The sequence below is a fragment of the Anser brachyrhynchus genome (genome assembly GCF_964034855.1).
Source record: "Anser brachyrhynchus genome assembly, chromosome: 3".
Classification (NCBI taxonomy): Eukaryota; Metazoa; Chordata; class Aves; order Anseriformes; family Anatidae; genus Anser; species Anser brachyrhynchus.
The window spans coordinates 42,859,204-42,874,104 of NC_137696.1; the positions used below are offsets into that span (position 1 = coordinate 42,859,204).

At 35.0% G+C, this 14,901-nt stretch overlaps 1 protein-coding gene and 1 long non-coding RNA gene across 16 annotated transcripts in view; both read left to right on the forward strand.

Annotated features, from left to right (window-relative positions):
• CEP170 (centrosomal protein 170) overlaps nt 1–14,901 on the forward strand; it is a 101,482-nt gene that overhangs the window by 63,465 nt on the left and 23,116 nt on the right. For all 15 annotated transcript variants that reach the window (XM_080586754.1, XM_080586753.1, XM_080586755.1 and 12 more), the window contains 2 exons: nt 5,493–5,619; nt 11,112–12,938. In XM_080586754.1, the coding sequence (XP_080442880.1) occupies nt 5,493–5,619; nt 11,112–12,938 (1,954 nt within the window). The remainder of the gene's footprint in view (nt 1–5,492; nt 5,620–11,111; nt 12,939–14,901) is intronic.
• On the forward strand, nt 5,626–8,879 carry LOC308192822. The gene is made up of 2 exons (XR_013949142.1): nt 5,626–6,651; nt 6,764–8,879. It is a non-coding gene; the product is annotated as an uncharacterized lncRNA (long non-coding RNA).

The following is a 14,901-nucleotide window of genomic DNA, read 5'->3' on the forward strand; positions in this document are numbered from 1 at the left end:
GTTAATCATATTGCATATTGAAATCCTGGGAGACATTCTGATATCATGGTGATGGATAAAAGATAGCTTAAAATGTGTTAGAAATAGAACAGGCTCAGACTGGAGCAGAATTAAATCTGATAACGAAGCACATCACATTTATTCTGCTTGCCATGGCAAATTGGTGCTGAAATACCATCTTGTAAATTAACAAACTTTCTAAATGGGCAATTTTTCTGGAATACATCAAAAGCTTAAAGTACGACGGTCTGCCTGCCATGCAAATGTATTGGTTTTGGTATCTAGAAGACTGCTTTCCATAGAAAAAGTGTACTTTGTCGTTTTTGTATTTGAGCTATTGTGCAGCCCTGGTACACTAAATAAGTCAGTGTATCTGGATTAGTGTCTTTGAGTCATTTTTCTAAGGTTACTGCACCTTGCTTCTTTGAATGAATCTGTAACTGCAATTTTACTCCTCTTTTTCATGCCTTTCGCAGCATTCAGCTCTTTTGTGCCTTGTGAGATTTTAAGATTATCAAAAGTACTGATTTGTTTCCGTTTCTGTATTTTTCCTATTTATAACAGCAGAAGAATATATGATTTATTTTATGACCATGATTGAGCTTTCCAGGTATCATACTTTACAAATAACAGGTTGATTTGAGAAGACCGAGACTTCTGCAATCATAGGACAGGTTTAAGAACCCTTCTGGCAATGGAATATGAACACTCCCTTTGAATTAAGTTGAAATTACAAAAATGGTCCCTTTTTATTACTATGGATGCTTTGCTGAATACATAAGCTTTCTTCATATATTGGGAAAGGAGTGGGTTATCTTGGCGTAGTCATAATTTATAGGATTATTATGAGGCGTAGCAGGGGAAAAATGGTAATTGCTCTGTAAGTAAAGGAGATGAAACAACATGGATATAGCATGAATTAATGTAGGAAGAGATGAGGGTAAATGAAGGTTGGAAAAAAGCTTACTAGAGAAACGTAAAAATAGAAGTAGGTTAATACATATATGGAAGTAAAAGAGAAGCTAATCCAGAAAAACAGAGGTGTGTTTCATAATTTTGTAGTAGAGAAATAGTCATGAGGATAACTATTGGTTCAACTGGAGAGAAGGTTGTAATATATAAATTCTTTTTTTTTTTTTTTAACCAAAACAGATTGCTTGTTTTATTATTAGGAAAGGGAGAGGCAGGTGTGTTTGATTTGCAAAGTACATGAGCATCGTATTCTCGTTATATGTGAGCTTTTCTGCTTGTGCTTTTTGGAAGACTTACTGCATTACTGAGCTGCAGATCCTAAGTGAATAAACCTTATTGAAGATTTTGCCTAAATAATCAGATAACCTTGGGGTAGCTCAGTGTCCCAGGCTGTGGGGAGGTCTTGTTGCATCTGCCTACGTCAGTTGCACCTATAGATGATTTAGAAGAATGAGATGAAATCAGAACATGTTTGACATAGAAGAAGTGGTTAAAAATTTAAGAGATTTCGGTTCTGGAAGATGAAAAAGATGGCTTGGGGAATTATGAGGATTTTATAAAATCATTTTGGGGTTGAAAGATTATCCTGAGTTTAAATATGTTCACTTTACAGGGCACATTGTAAATAACTTGCTTTGAAGGGAATACAATTTGCTTTTCTTATAAAGAAATTCTCACTTTTTTCCTTTGATATGACAAGCTTTGGTACTTTGAAGGAGTCATGAGACTAGATGAAATGCTGAGTAAACGTCTGACACAATTGGATTGAGCTTGCATGCTCTGTTTCTTGCCTTTTCAGTGGTTATAAGCCTAGGCATTAAAAATACTAAATCCATTTATGTAAAATATTTTAAAGTTTTTTTCTATATTATGAGCTGCCATTTGCCAACCAAGGTAAGTGGTTTAAGAACAAATGTTAAATACAATAGAGAACAAAGAGAATTAGGGTTATGACTTATCCATCCAATTTCCATTTAATTTTCAGTGACTATATGCTACCCACAGTTCTTAAATCATGTACATGATTTGTCAATATCGTTTTTGATGTGCTTCTTAAGGACATACCTCTTTTATTTTTCTTTGTCTGCAGGGTCATCAGTGCCATTGACGACAATGTTCCTTTTCTTGTTTTGAATGCCTACTTCATGTCTTTGTCACTGAAGATTAAAGTAAATAATAGTGCTGACATTGTGAATACTGAATAACTTTATTCATGTAAATACTTGTATTGCTCCTTAGAAGCGGAGAGTATAAGCGGAGAGCGGCACGCGTATTTAGAGGCTCTATGTCCTTTTGTTGTCTGATCTTATTACACGAATTTCCTATCCTTTTGTAGAGAAACCATTGAGTCTTAAGTTTGATGCTTGTTTTTTGTTTGGACTTAGATGCTATGAACTTAGAACGTAGGATGATTGTGTCACCAAGGTCCTGTGGCTGTGAAAAGGCAAGCATGACCCTTGGATGCACTGGGCGATGTATTGCCAGTAGAAATGGGAACTGTTGTCTCTGTGATGGGAAGTGGTAGTGAAACTCTGAAATATTGGCATGAGATTTGTTACCGTTCTTGTTTAAGAAGGGTGAATTCTAAACTACAGAGAGGTCTGCTCAGATAATTAAGTGAATGGATATTTACTTTACAACAACAGTTTGGTACCATTAAATTCGTCTACTGTAGCAAAGCAGTAGCTGACATGGGTATGATGTGGGGTTTGCCGTGTTAGGGAAGTAAATGCAATAGAAGGAAAAAAAATATTTGAGATAGATGTCAATGTTGTTCTGTAAGCAGATGTGGAAACATTGGTATAAATAGAGTGAGTACGGAGATTTGAAAGAAAAAAAAAGATCACCACCCCTGGAGGAATGTGGTTCAGAAACAGGGGTGGAAAGGGGAGAAGCCAGAAGACTGCTTTCAAAATGGCGCTTAAATTCATGAAAGGATGGCGTGGTCTGATTCTTACAACATGAGATGATTGGAACATGTGTCTTAAAAGACTTTGATTCTGTTTGTTGAAATTTATTTAAAGTTACTATTATTGTACTGTGAAATGCCAAGTATTGGAGAGGCTTTCAGGTGTCATATACATGTGCTGTGGCTTTTTCCAGATGTAGAGCCTAAAGCTCTGAATCTTCAGGCTGCAAAATTTGTCTACAGAAATCCATGGATATTTTTTCTGTGGATGTTTTTCAAATTCGGTTTGAATATATGATAAACATAAAGGAAAGCAGATGCAATGCAACGTTAAAATGCTGGTGTCTCTTATGTAAGCCTGGCTGTAAGCCTGAAAAACTAGGAAACTCCTCTTTTTATTCAAGAGAAGATTTGGAGGATTGCTTATGGAAAGCCTGCAAGATGCAAGCATATGAATTAGTAGGGGAAAATAAATAAAGGTCATATTCTGTTATCCTAAATGTTTTATAAAGCTTTCACATTTGGATATTAAACTGTTTGGAGTTAAGCTTTATTATAGTGATGCATATTAGATTTAATAAAAGACATTTTGTAACTTTATTAAGGTACTAAATTCTCCATGTTTAAACTACTGTTAAAAGAAACTTGATAGCTTTGTTGTTTGTGCTTGTATATACAGAGTTGATAAAACACATTGGCATCCACTTGTGTGTAGAAAAGGTTTTTTGGCAGGGTAATTACAGTTAATTCACAAAATCTTTATACTTCACTGCAAAGTGGAATTCAGATTGCTGATTATGTGTCAGAAATCATATCTGTATGGAATTGGCTAGATAGTACACAAAGAATTAGGATTTTCTGTAGCAAAGATAATTGGGACTGCCATCATATTTAGTTTAGGCTGCAATTATTTGCTTTATTGAAGATGGATATTTGCTAGTAGGGACAGGAAAATAGAGTAGACAAAATTTAGACATGAAAGAAAAATGAAGCTTCAGCACTGGCAATGGTTTTTGTTATCAATACATAAATGCTGCACATTTTTGCCTTTTTTTTTTTTTGTAATATGATTCATTCTGGCACTCTTTCCTTACATTGTGTTCAGAAATGCCCATAAATAACAGAAACATTGAATTGCCCTACTTTCCTGTTATTAGATTTTTATTTTGTAACATTTTTATTATAAGATGATTTCAGCATGTAGAAACAGTAGTTGATGATTTGATCAGTCTGTGCATACTTCATTCATAACATTCTGAAATAGATTCATGATGCTTTTGTTTTCATTAATTAGGGTCATCCATATAATTAAGAGACATTCAAGACCATAAATTCAAGTCTTCTTAGAGATTTGATGTCTAAGTTACTTTTAATTTTGAAAGAAGCCCTCATACACTAGATGACATTTTTTCACCATTCCATTTCTGCTAAATAAATTTTATAAAATATAAAGAGTTGGTTCCTGATCAAAGAGTAGAATCCCAGAGTGGCCAATGCATTAGGCAAAAATCAACATTTTGAATATAAATGCCAAGATCTCAAAAGGCAGCAGAGCTCCATCTAACCTTTGCAATAGCACCTGCAAATTTTCTTATGGAGCAAGTTACTCGTATTTTCATGCCCTTTCCATCTCTTTTATTGATCTTGAATTGTAATTTCTTGTTTTACTTGTCTATAGTAACGGTCAGTGACTTTTTTTTATTTGCAGAATTTGGTGTTTTGATTCCAGTAAGGTAGACCAACTAAACTCCTATAAAGCTTTCAATAGTGTACAGCCCACATGTGTGCATGTGTACATATACATACAGCCATAGTTGTCTGCTGTCTTCTTTTAGGGAAGTAAGCAAGCAAAACTATAGTATATCGGATAAAACAGGAATATTGCATTGTATTTAGAAATCTGGTTTGGGGAAAAAAAAAAAGGTTTTTGTACTACAAGAATACAGCATAAGCAGATGTTTTGCTTTCTATGTTTCTTTTTTCAAATGGAAAAAAGTTTCAAAAGGCTTTCCCTTCAGGATATCAAATCAATTTACTTTCCAGGTCAGCTACCAAAAAAAAAAATATATCAGATAACGATCCAGTAGGGTGATATAAAACTAATCTTTGCTTCTTTTGTTATTTAGGCCAAACAAGTGATCTGATATTCCTTTACTTTCCATCACAAATTATCTTATTCTTTCAGTCCTTGAGGTAGTCTTTCCCTAAAGAAGTAAATACAATATTGTATGTGGACAAAAGTGTCTTGTAACCTGGTAAAATATAACTTTGTTATCTTCCCGAAGCACGTTCTTAATTCTAAGAAACACTTACCATGTTTCTCTCCCGCTCTTCTGTTTTGAAGCAGACACATGTTCTAGTGTATTTCCTATAGGTTCTGATTAAAAGTTCATTGCACTAGGAAATGCTGCTTATTCTGTACTGATTCTGTGTCTATATAGAGTCATTTATGTTGCCATTATAGAAGTGATAACTAAAATTTATTGAAGTAAACTCCTTTTTCAACTTCCTCCAGGAAAAGTGTCTAACACTTCTATTCCAGGAAAATCTGTAATGAGAGCATGCTTTTAATCTATAAGTAATTTTTCTTCTGCTTTTTTATCTTCCTTAGGAAGGTTCTGCTGCCCCTGGAAGTAAACGTTGGGTATCACAGTGGGCCAGTTTGGCTGCCAATCACACACGTCATGATCATGATGACATCAGATTGGAGTCACCTGTGCCTGCTCCACTAGAAAACGGTACTAAAAGCAGTTCTTGTTGTCATAATACCTGATGAAGAAACCTCTGAAAGGGGAAAAGAGCAGTTATGTACCTAAACAAGTAACTTTCTTATTCTTTGCACCTTATCTTCACCTGAAATTCTTGCATGTCTTTGAGAAGAAGCAACGTAAAAACAAGCTCAGTGGTAGTGTTTTTTAATGTGTCTGTAGAGTGTCAAAATTAAACTGAATGTTACTAAAAAAATTAAGTTTGTGATATAAAAAACTTTCACTTGAGTGAGATTTGATTTGGTCTGCATAGTATGTTTCTTTCCTTACATCTTTTTCAGTACTGCCCAAATTCAAAACAGGATTTTAATGGATGGACTATTAAACAGTCCAACCTGAAACTCACTATTCAGTTATTAGTCAGCTGAGTAGTAGAAGTGTACTTCCTGATCTTGGAAACATAGAAAACGTACTTTATCTCCAGCAATGAACAACTGCCTGTCCTTAGTTAAACATTTGTGACTTTAAGTAGTATGTTCTTGTATGTTCTTTAACGTCTACACTCTTGACTGCGAGGCAGTTGCTTATGTTACTTACCTTCTGTTTTCTTCCTCTCAGTTTCAGCCTAGAAATGGTAATTTAACTCTAGTGGAATTTTAATACTGGTATTTGCATATTAAGGTAGAATTTAATAAATCTTGCAAAGTAGTTCCTCAATTGTCTTCTGTAAATTTTGTGAGTTAATGTGGCTCTTTGTTGCAAAATTGCCTGGTAACTACAAAGGGATGTCATCTCAATGAATGTCCATATTCCGAAACTGATATGCCGTTTAGTGACCAAAAGTTAACCAATTATCAGTCTACCTGCTGGAGAGATATTTGTGTCTTGCAATTCCAGCATTTCCTCTTATTCCAGCTGACGTTGAAATTCACAACAAAGTTTAAAAGATTTTTAATTAGGGAAAAAGTGTACTTTAAAAGTACAAAGTGCTTTTCTCTGTACACCACTTTGGAAGATACACTGCCACGTACAGAACGTGTCCAATAACCTCATTAGACATTGGTGAGTAGAATAAATTATTTTTTCTATAGTTCTAAGCATCTTTTTAGTTAATTTTTTTTTTTACAAAGTTACACTCAGAAGTATAATATGTGTTCTCTATTTTTTGTTATAGCTGCTGGCTTTCTTCAGATTTTCAAGAATACATACATCTGTTAAATTTCAGAGCAAGTTATATCTCTGATTTTTTAGTTAGTCTCTCAGAGAATGCATTTTCTACTGATAAAACCAAGCCAGAGTGGAATCCTGTGATTCTCTCCCCGCTTAGCCTGGAAACCTGGTCTCAGCACTCTGCCCAGCAGTCAGGCCTTCTGCAGAACAAACTTAAGCTTGCCTATTACTCAGTTTCCTGATTTTTTTTTTTTTTTTTTTTGTTCCCCACCACACACACGCTCCTCCTTGAGTCCTCAAACAAGTGTAAAAGTGTAGCAGCAGAGATTTCTCCAAAACATTTATCAATTCTATGTGATATTAATAAATAAACAAATAGTTTGGGGATTTTTTTTGAGGCAAAAAAGCAGTATCACGTTCGTATTTTTCTGTCCAAATTATACGTTTCTTGGTCAGTGTAGATAGCTAATGCAGTTCCTCACCTGCGTTATGAGAACTGAACCCTCGTCTGAGGTACTCAATCTTGAATCCTATAATGATTTTTTTTCTTTCAAATTCCCTCTATTTGTCCTGGAACATCTTAATTTAATTGTAACTAATGAACGCATTTCCTAAGTGGTTTTGTCGTAGATTTACTTTACTGCCCTCAGATTTTAGATAAAGCTAGTAAATGAATTCGGATATTTTCTGTGCTCTTTATAGAGATCTTATCTGTAAATTTTTTTCTGTACTTGGAAAAAAAGCCAACAGCTTCTTCACAAAAGAGTTAGCTTTCAATTCTGTGTATTATTCTGCCAGAATGAAAGGAAGAGAAAGAAAATGAATTTTAATTCTAAAGTTGAATTAATAACTTGAACAGTAAATTGAAAAAAAAAAAAAGTGAAACGGAAATATTATTGGGAATTTCTCCAAAATGAAGCTAGTTTTATGTATTGATTAGTAACTGAAGCTCTATTTAGGCTTGTATTCAGCAGATGAAAGTGTATGTAAATATGTTTAATTAAATGAATTTGAATCAAATACGGGTATTTTTTGTATCATTTACTTTATGAAGTAAATTCACATGGTTTTAGAATCATAAAAGTCGGGGCCACTTAATAAAGTAAGCAATAAAATAACTTCTACCTTTAGAGTCTCATTTTGCTGTTTGTGGTAGCTTTCAGAGAAATTTTGCTTTTGATGTTGTGTAGTGCAAACTTCTGTATCAATGCATGGAAAAAAGTCTTACCAGTGACTGCTGCTACTCTAGTAGCTTTTCCACCCTTCATAGATGTTGAACTTTGCATATCCTCTGTTTTAGGATAGCAGATGTCTAAGGAGATGGAAAGGGTGAAAAATTATTTGATGTATCATGTACACATAATTCTGTATTACTTGGCAGCATCAGATATACATACAGGGCACTTAAAATCATAGCTTAAAGTAATCATTACTTGGAGTAAAAAGACTCATCCTTTGGGTGGTTAACCAACGGGTTTGGGTCTCACTTGTTTTTTGGATTTGTTTAAATTTTCAGTTTCAGATGGGATACTAAACACAGGATCTTTGGAGGGATGAATGCTTTTTCTTTTTCCGTTATAAGAACTTTATTGTAAGTGAAGCAACAACTGTATAGTGCATACCCATACTGCAAGAATTCTAAAATACTTAGGGTGAAATCTAAAAGGCATTCAAGCACCTAAGATGTAATGTAAATACTACTTGATATGCATGTCCAAAGAACAGTTCGCAAAATCTTTAGTTGGCTTAGATGCCTGTATTTTCTTCAGAAATTTGAGTTATGTTCAAGATTTAGTAAAGTTAAACTTCACATATCATGTATATTAACAATGACAATGCTGAGCAACTCCACACGTCTTCTACTAAAGACTTTCAAATACGTCAAGAAGAAAGCTACATGCCTAAATATCTTTAAAAGATTTGACCTGGTATGTATGAGAGAAGTCAATCTTCACAAATAGCAGTTATATTGATTTTCATTTAACCTCCGATTTTTTATTACTTTATTTTAAAGTGATAATTCCCAAGAAAAATAATCCAGGAATTAAGAAACTTTGGTTAGATTTCAGTTATCTCCTGCTTCCCAAATAGGTGTTATAGGACAAGTTATGCAAAAAGAATGCAAGTCATTCTGCCTTCTTCATCAAAGGTGTGACACTGCAAAGCAAAAAGAAAGATTAAAGAGCTCAGAAAGTAGCATAGTATTCAGTTTAGTATATTAATATTCTAGGAACAACTGTATACATACAGTATAGTTGTTAATATTCAATTAAGCGGTTAGAGAATTTTTGCAGAGGGAGAAGCCTTTATACTGCTTGAACAACCACTGCTGGGGACAAGCCTTAATAGAAAGATACCAGCAAGGAATGCAGAGAAGTTGCTTTTAAATCTCTCCTGGTGAAAAGTGTATTGGCAGATCTGTTTTAATATGTCACACTATTTTGCAATAATTGGTAAATGAACTTGCAAAAATAATTATTTACCATCCAAACATATTCAAATTCAGAGTGATTCACAGAGCATGATCGTCTCTGAGCAATAAAGGCATGCTTCTGACAGCACAACTGATATGTTTGCTAAATAGGCAAGAATAGCAGAGTTAACACACTGGGGGGAAAAATGTTTGATTCCTAAAATAGGGGTATTCAGCATCAGTTATTCCTTGCAATGATTAATGGGGGATAGCCATATTTTCTGCTTAAAGAACATTCCCTATCCACTAAGAATTTGATCAGTGATGTTTTTCTTCTGATGCTTTCTATACCTATATACTATATTTACTATATATGTATTATATATATTTTCCAGTATGTACATATATACGTGTATATACAGGACATGCTATATGTTCTGTTTGGATTAAAAGCATTGTTTCTGCTCTCTGCACAGCAGCAACCACAGTAATTTCTTCATGCATAGGGCTTTTCAATACTGAAAGTTACTCTTCAGTGTTCCTTGAGGGGTGGTTTCACAGGGAGGGCCTGCAACCCCTTGGTGAGACGAGCAGCTGTGGAGTAAGTGAATAGAAAGGAGAGGGTCTTACTCTGTTCAGGAACTTTGAAATGTGGTGCTGAATTTGCTTAGGGATGTAAAACTGGCTTTCCCCTTCCTGTTGTAGTTGTGTCCTGATGTAACTGTGATACATCGTGTACCTATTTAAACCTAGAGTGGGAGCACAAAAACAGGTTAATATATACAGTGTTGGTGTACTTTGCTGGCAAAAAGTTTGTTTTCAGGGAGAGCTTCTTGCATAGCTCAAATTCTACATATTTTTGAAAACTTTCCTTTATATATGAGAGCAATCATAGACTATATGCTGCACAGATACTGAAATTAGAATGAAGCAGGAAAAAATAGTGTATACCCTCCGCAGCAATGACATACATGTTTATAAAGCATGCCCTTTCACAGTATACATTCAGAGTATCGGGAAGGTCGTAGTTAGCCCAAGATACCATTCAACCAGGTGATCACAATCAAGATTTTCCATCTTTGGGAAGAAACCATGCCTGTCTGAAGCATCAGAAGAGGAAAAATGTTTTGTCTTTGCATTCTTACCCTGCTTCTGCAATGACTCCTTCCATTTTCCTGCAACATGACCTTTTTAGGAAGAACACTGAGAAGATGGCTTTTTCTGACCTTATCAGGTCTCTGATAAACCACAAATGGTTCATTGTAGTAATTCCCTTGCTACCTTTTAGACATTGTTTTGGTAGACACGTGCACTGTATCAGCTACTTCGGATTAGGTTGTAATGACTTTGTGTTGAATAAACTGTTCTTTTGTATGGCACTCCTAATATTGTAGTTCTAGTAATACAGAAATATCTTTTTATATATCTAATGTCTTTAATCAGGAGATACCTGTTCTAAAATTGTGTTAACATACATGATTTTGTTCCGTTTTTATTACAAAATGAAATAATAGAGCCAAGTATGTTCAACTTATTGGTTATAGTTTAGGAAGTAGTTAATGTAATTCACAGTTTCCACTCTGTAATAATAAGAGTGCTTCCACTCTCACCCATAAGATGAAATTATGCCTAATGAGAATAGAACAAGTGCTAAGCTGGAAAATTATTTGAAGAGTTACCTGCTCAAAAAGCTTACAGGGATAGTCAAATCTCTGTCACCTGAGAGCTTGTTCCACCTTTTATATCATATGTTTACCTAAATATAATTGATCCCACTATAGAATAGATAAGTGGACAAATGACATTTTTATGTTCCAATGACTTTTTGCAATTCTGTTTTATGTTGCTTGATTAGTGTTATGCAATCTTAAGAATTTAATGTTTGTGTTTAGCTTGCTATTGGATGGTTTCTTAGCTATTTTTTCTTCCTCATTTTCAGACACAGACATCAGCGAGTCTGGTATTTCCATCAGAAGTGCTGGTTCAGCAACTTCTGTGACCAGCCAAGGTGAGCGAAAAAGGAGGACACTTCCACAGCTTCCCAAAGAGGAGAAAGTGAGTGAAGGCTCCAGAACAAAAACTACATCTCATCAGAGATCAGAAATAGGTGAAAAGCAAGACACTGAACTTCAGGAGAAAGAAACTCCAGCTCGTGTCTCAGATGCTGACGGCAGAAGTATAGCTAAGTCAGGTAGAACAGTGAACGGTCTTTCACCAAAAGCTACAGGAGAAAAAGTTTTTTCTTTCCCTAGCTCTTCCAGTAAAGAGAGATCTGAAACTGGCAGAGAAACTTCTGTAGTGAAACAAGCTTTAGCAAAAATTCAACAAGAACGAAAGGAGCAAGGACACTGGACACCCTCAAAACTGTCTTCTACAAAACCTGCTACAAATCAAGTTGAGAAGGGTAGGGAGGAGATTGCTGTGTCACACAAAACTTTAGATAATCAAGACAAAGCTCCTGGACATGTTACTGATAAAACAGAAGTGAAGTTGGCACAGAGTGAGGGAAAAAGAAGAAAAAATGAGGAAACTATTAAAGGACAAAGTCCTAAAACATCAGGAGGAGAAAAAAAGGAATCTTCAAAACCGTTAGTGAGGCAAGGCAGCTTTACTATAGACAAGCCTAGCACAAATATACCGATAGAACTTATTCCTCACATTAATAAGCAAAGTGGATCTGTTGCCCCCTCAGCATCTGCAAACAGGACACGTGACAGAAGTGATTCAATGGACACTGATTCCAGTCTAGATACAACACTCATTTTAAAAGACACAGAAGCTGTAATGGCTTTCCTTGAAGCTAAACTCCGTGAAGAAAATAAAACTGATGAAGGTCCTGAGACTCCTAGCTATAACAGAGATAATTCCATATCACCAGAATCAGATGTAGATACAGCCAGCACAATCAGTCTCGTTACCGGTGACACTGAAAGAAAATCCACACAGAAGCGGAAGAGCTTTACAACCTTATATAAAGATAGATGTTCCTCTGGTTCACCTTCAAAGGATGTTTTAAAATCTTCTGCAACAAGTGCCAGAGAAAAGATGGAAAAGAAAACTAAAAGTCGTTCTTCAGATGGTGGATCTAGAGCTGATGCTCGCAAAACTGTGCAATCTAGTGGAAGAATGAGACAACCATCAGTGGATTTGACAGATGATGACCAAACATCTAGTGTACCTCATTCCGCCATTTCTGATATCTTATCATCTGACCAGGAAACCTACTCTGGCAAATCACATGGAAGAGTTCCTTTTGCCTCAGCAGATGAACTTTTACATTCCAAAATGGAAGGCAAGTCAGCTAAATCAAAAAGCACTCCTGTTGCACTTGGGCAATCTAGTAAATCTACCACTCTTCCAAGACCTCGTCCTACAAGGACTTCTCTCTTGCGCAGAGCACGGCTTGGTGAAGCCTCAGATAGTGAGCTTGCTGATGCTGATAAAGCTTCAGTGGCTTCCGAAGTGTCCACTACAAGTTCTACATCAAAACCTCCTTCAGGGAGGAGAGGTATTTCCAGAATAGACTTACTTGCTCAACCTCGCAGAACTCGACTTGGCTCTTTATCAGCACGTAGTGATTCTGAAGCAACGATAACTAGAAGCACTGCCTCATCTCGTACCCCAGAAGCTATTATCAGAAGTGGTGCAAGGTTGACATCAGCTGGAGATAGTAGTAAAGTTTCTGCTAGAACTCGAGCCAATAGCATTTCTCGACTTTCAGATTCAAAATCGAAATCTTTGGCTTCAGCTCATAATTCTCCCTCAGGTATGTCAGATTATTTAACTAGCTTCTACAATACCATATATTTTGAAATGTTTTTTATATTTGTATACTTTTTTAAGGAATGTTCTTATGAAACAATTTGTTGAGCTTTAGTTGACTCTCTCTTTTTCTTTCAAGTAAGAGTCTTCCTTGCTGACGCTTGTGGATGTTTCTCACTTAAAATCACAAAGACAAGAAATTTCAATCCTTTACCTTCTTGGATGGATACATATGTTTGTTTATTTTTTGTAGCAGCAGATCAGTAACAAAGAATTCCATTGAGGCATTCAAGTGTGGCAGCACTGATTTGTGTTGGTACAAAAACAGGGTGGAATCTCTCTGCGCTAGTCATAGTAGTAAATGTTCAGAAGGTCAGCAATGCTTTTTACTGCATAGAAAATATAATATTTATTTGTTCAGCATATTTACAAGCCCAACATGTAGTGTTTCCCAAGGAAATACCCTGAGCATTTTTAGGATAATCATACTCGTAATTTAAGATTAGCTTCCAAAACCACAACCGTGAGGTTTTTTTAATAATGATAATAACAAAAAAGTTTAAAGTGAAAAAATTAAACACAAATACTACCTAAATAAACATCATAAAGTAATTAATAATGTTTGCCTTTCCTTGGAGTAGTTTTTGTTCTCTGTTCAAAGTCATGACAATTTATGATTTCATAATTATTTCCAAATCATGTTGACCTTCTTTTGTGTAGTCGCTCATTTACAGTAATATTATCTATGGATGACAAAAAAAATCCATACAATTGATGAATTATAACCTGCTATTTTGTTAGAAACTAACATAACACTTTAAATATGAACAGTGTGAAAGGCTAGCTTTTTACCAACAGGAATATTAAATCATCTTAAGTAAAAATGTGGTGATTCTATATAAGTCATCTCTCATATTAAATGGATATCTATAATTGGTGATCTCTTGCTATTTGAATCATCAAAGTTTGACCGTATTTAGAGCCAGTCCACAATCTAAGAAAAATAAAATTACAATAGCTTCCTTACTTCCAGTGCTGAGTGTTGCCACTGAGATTATATATTTTACTTTGCTGCTTCCTCTTCAGAGTTGATTTAAAGGTCTGTGATAGATACATTTCCTGCAGCCCTTTTGTTGCTTGTATATTGTAAATGTACCTTTTTAGGATTCTTAGCAGTGTTTTCTCCCAGACAGGTATCCTTTTGTTGTGTTATTTATTAGCTTAATAGAAATTTCTGAAGAGATACAAATGAGGTGTTCACTGAATCTGTTGCAATATGATGACAGTTGTCTACAAAGATACAAAAAATAAATGAAAAAAAAAAACAACTAAGCCTCAGATTAAAAACTCAGTCTTTCCCTCTAAGATACCGTTGGAAAAATAGCATGTTTTCTCTTTTAGTCTGTTTTAAATTGATTTGTGCAGCCTGAAAGCTGGCAACATTAGACCAGGGAAGGGTGTCAGTTAAGACTGCTCATTGAAGAAGAATTTAAGAATTAAGAAGAATTTAAGAATTTAATTCATTTAAGAATTAACACGAATTCATATCCAGATATTGCTGATTTCTGAAAAGGCAAACCCCAGATGTTACTTGCCACTTTGCTTATTTTTGTGTTTCGTTTTTTGTTTTTTTCACAAAACTGTATATGGATTTTGAGGTTTACGTACTACTGCATGTTTCCTAAACGGGTTGCCAGATTGAGGTGGTTTGCTTCTTCTGTTAATGGATTGCTCTTAGCTTTCTCTTTCCAGTCTACTAGTCTGTCATGGTTCTGTCTTGAGCGTTCATTTCACTGCATTACACTGTTTACTGTGGCTTGTATAAAATATTCTGCTTTCCAAAAAAAAAAAAAAAAAGGCATCTTTTCATGAGCTATCCCAACACAATAAGATAGACATTATAAAAATACAAATAAAAAAATACTGGTTTGAAAAATTTGCAGTAGGAATAGCTCCTGTTATTAAAA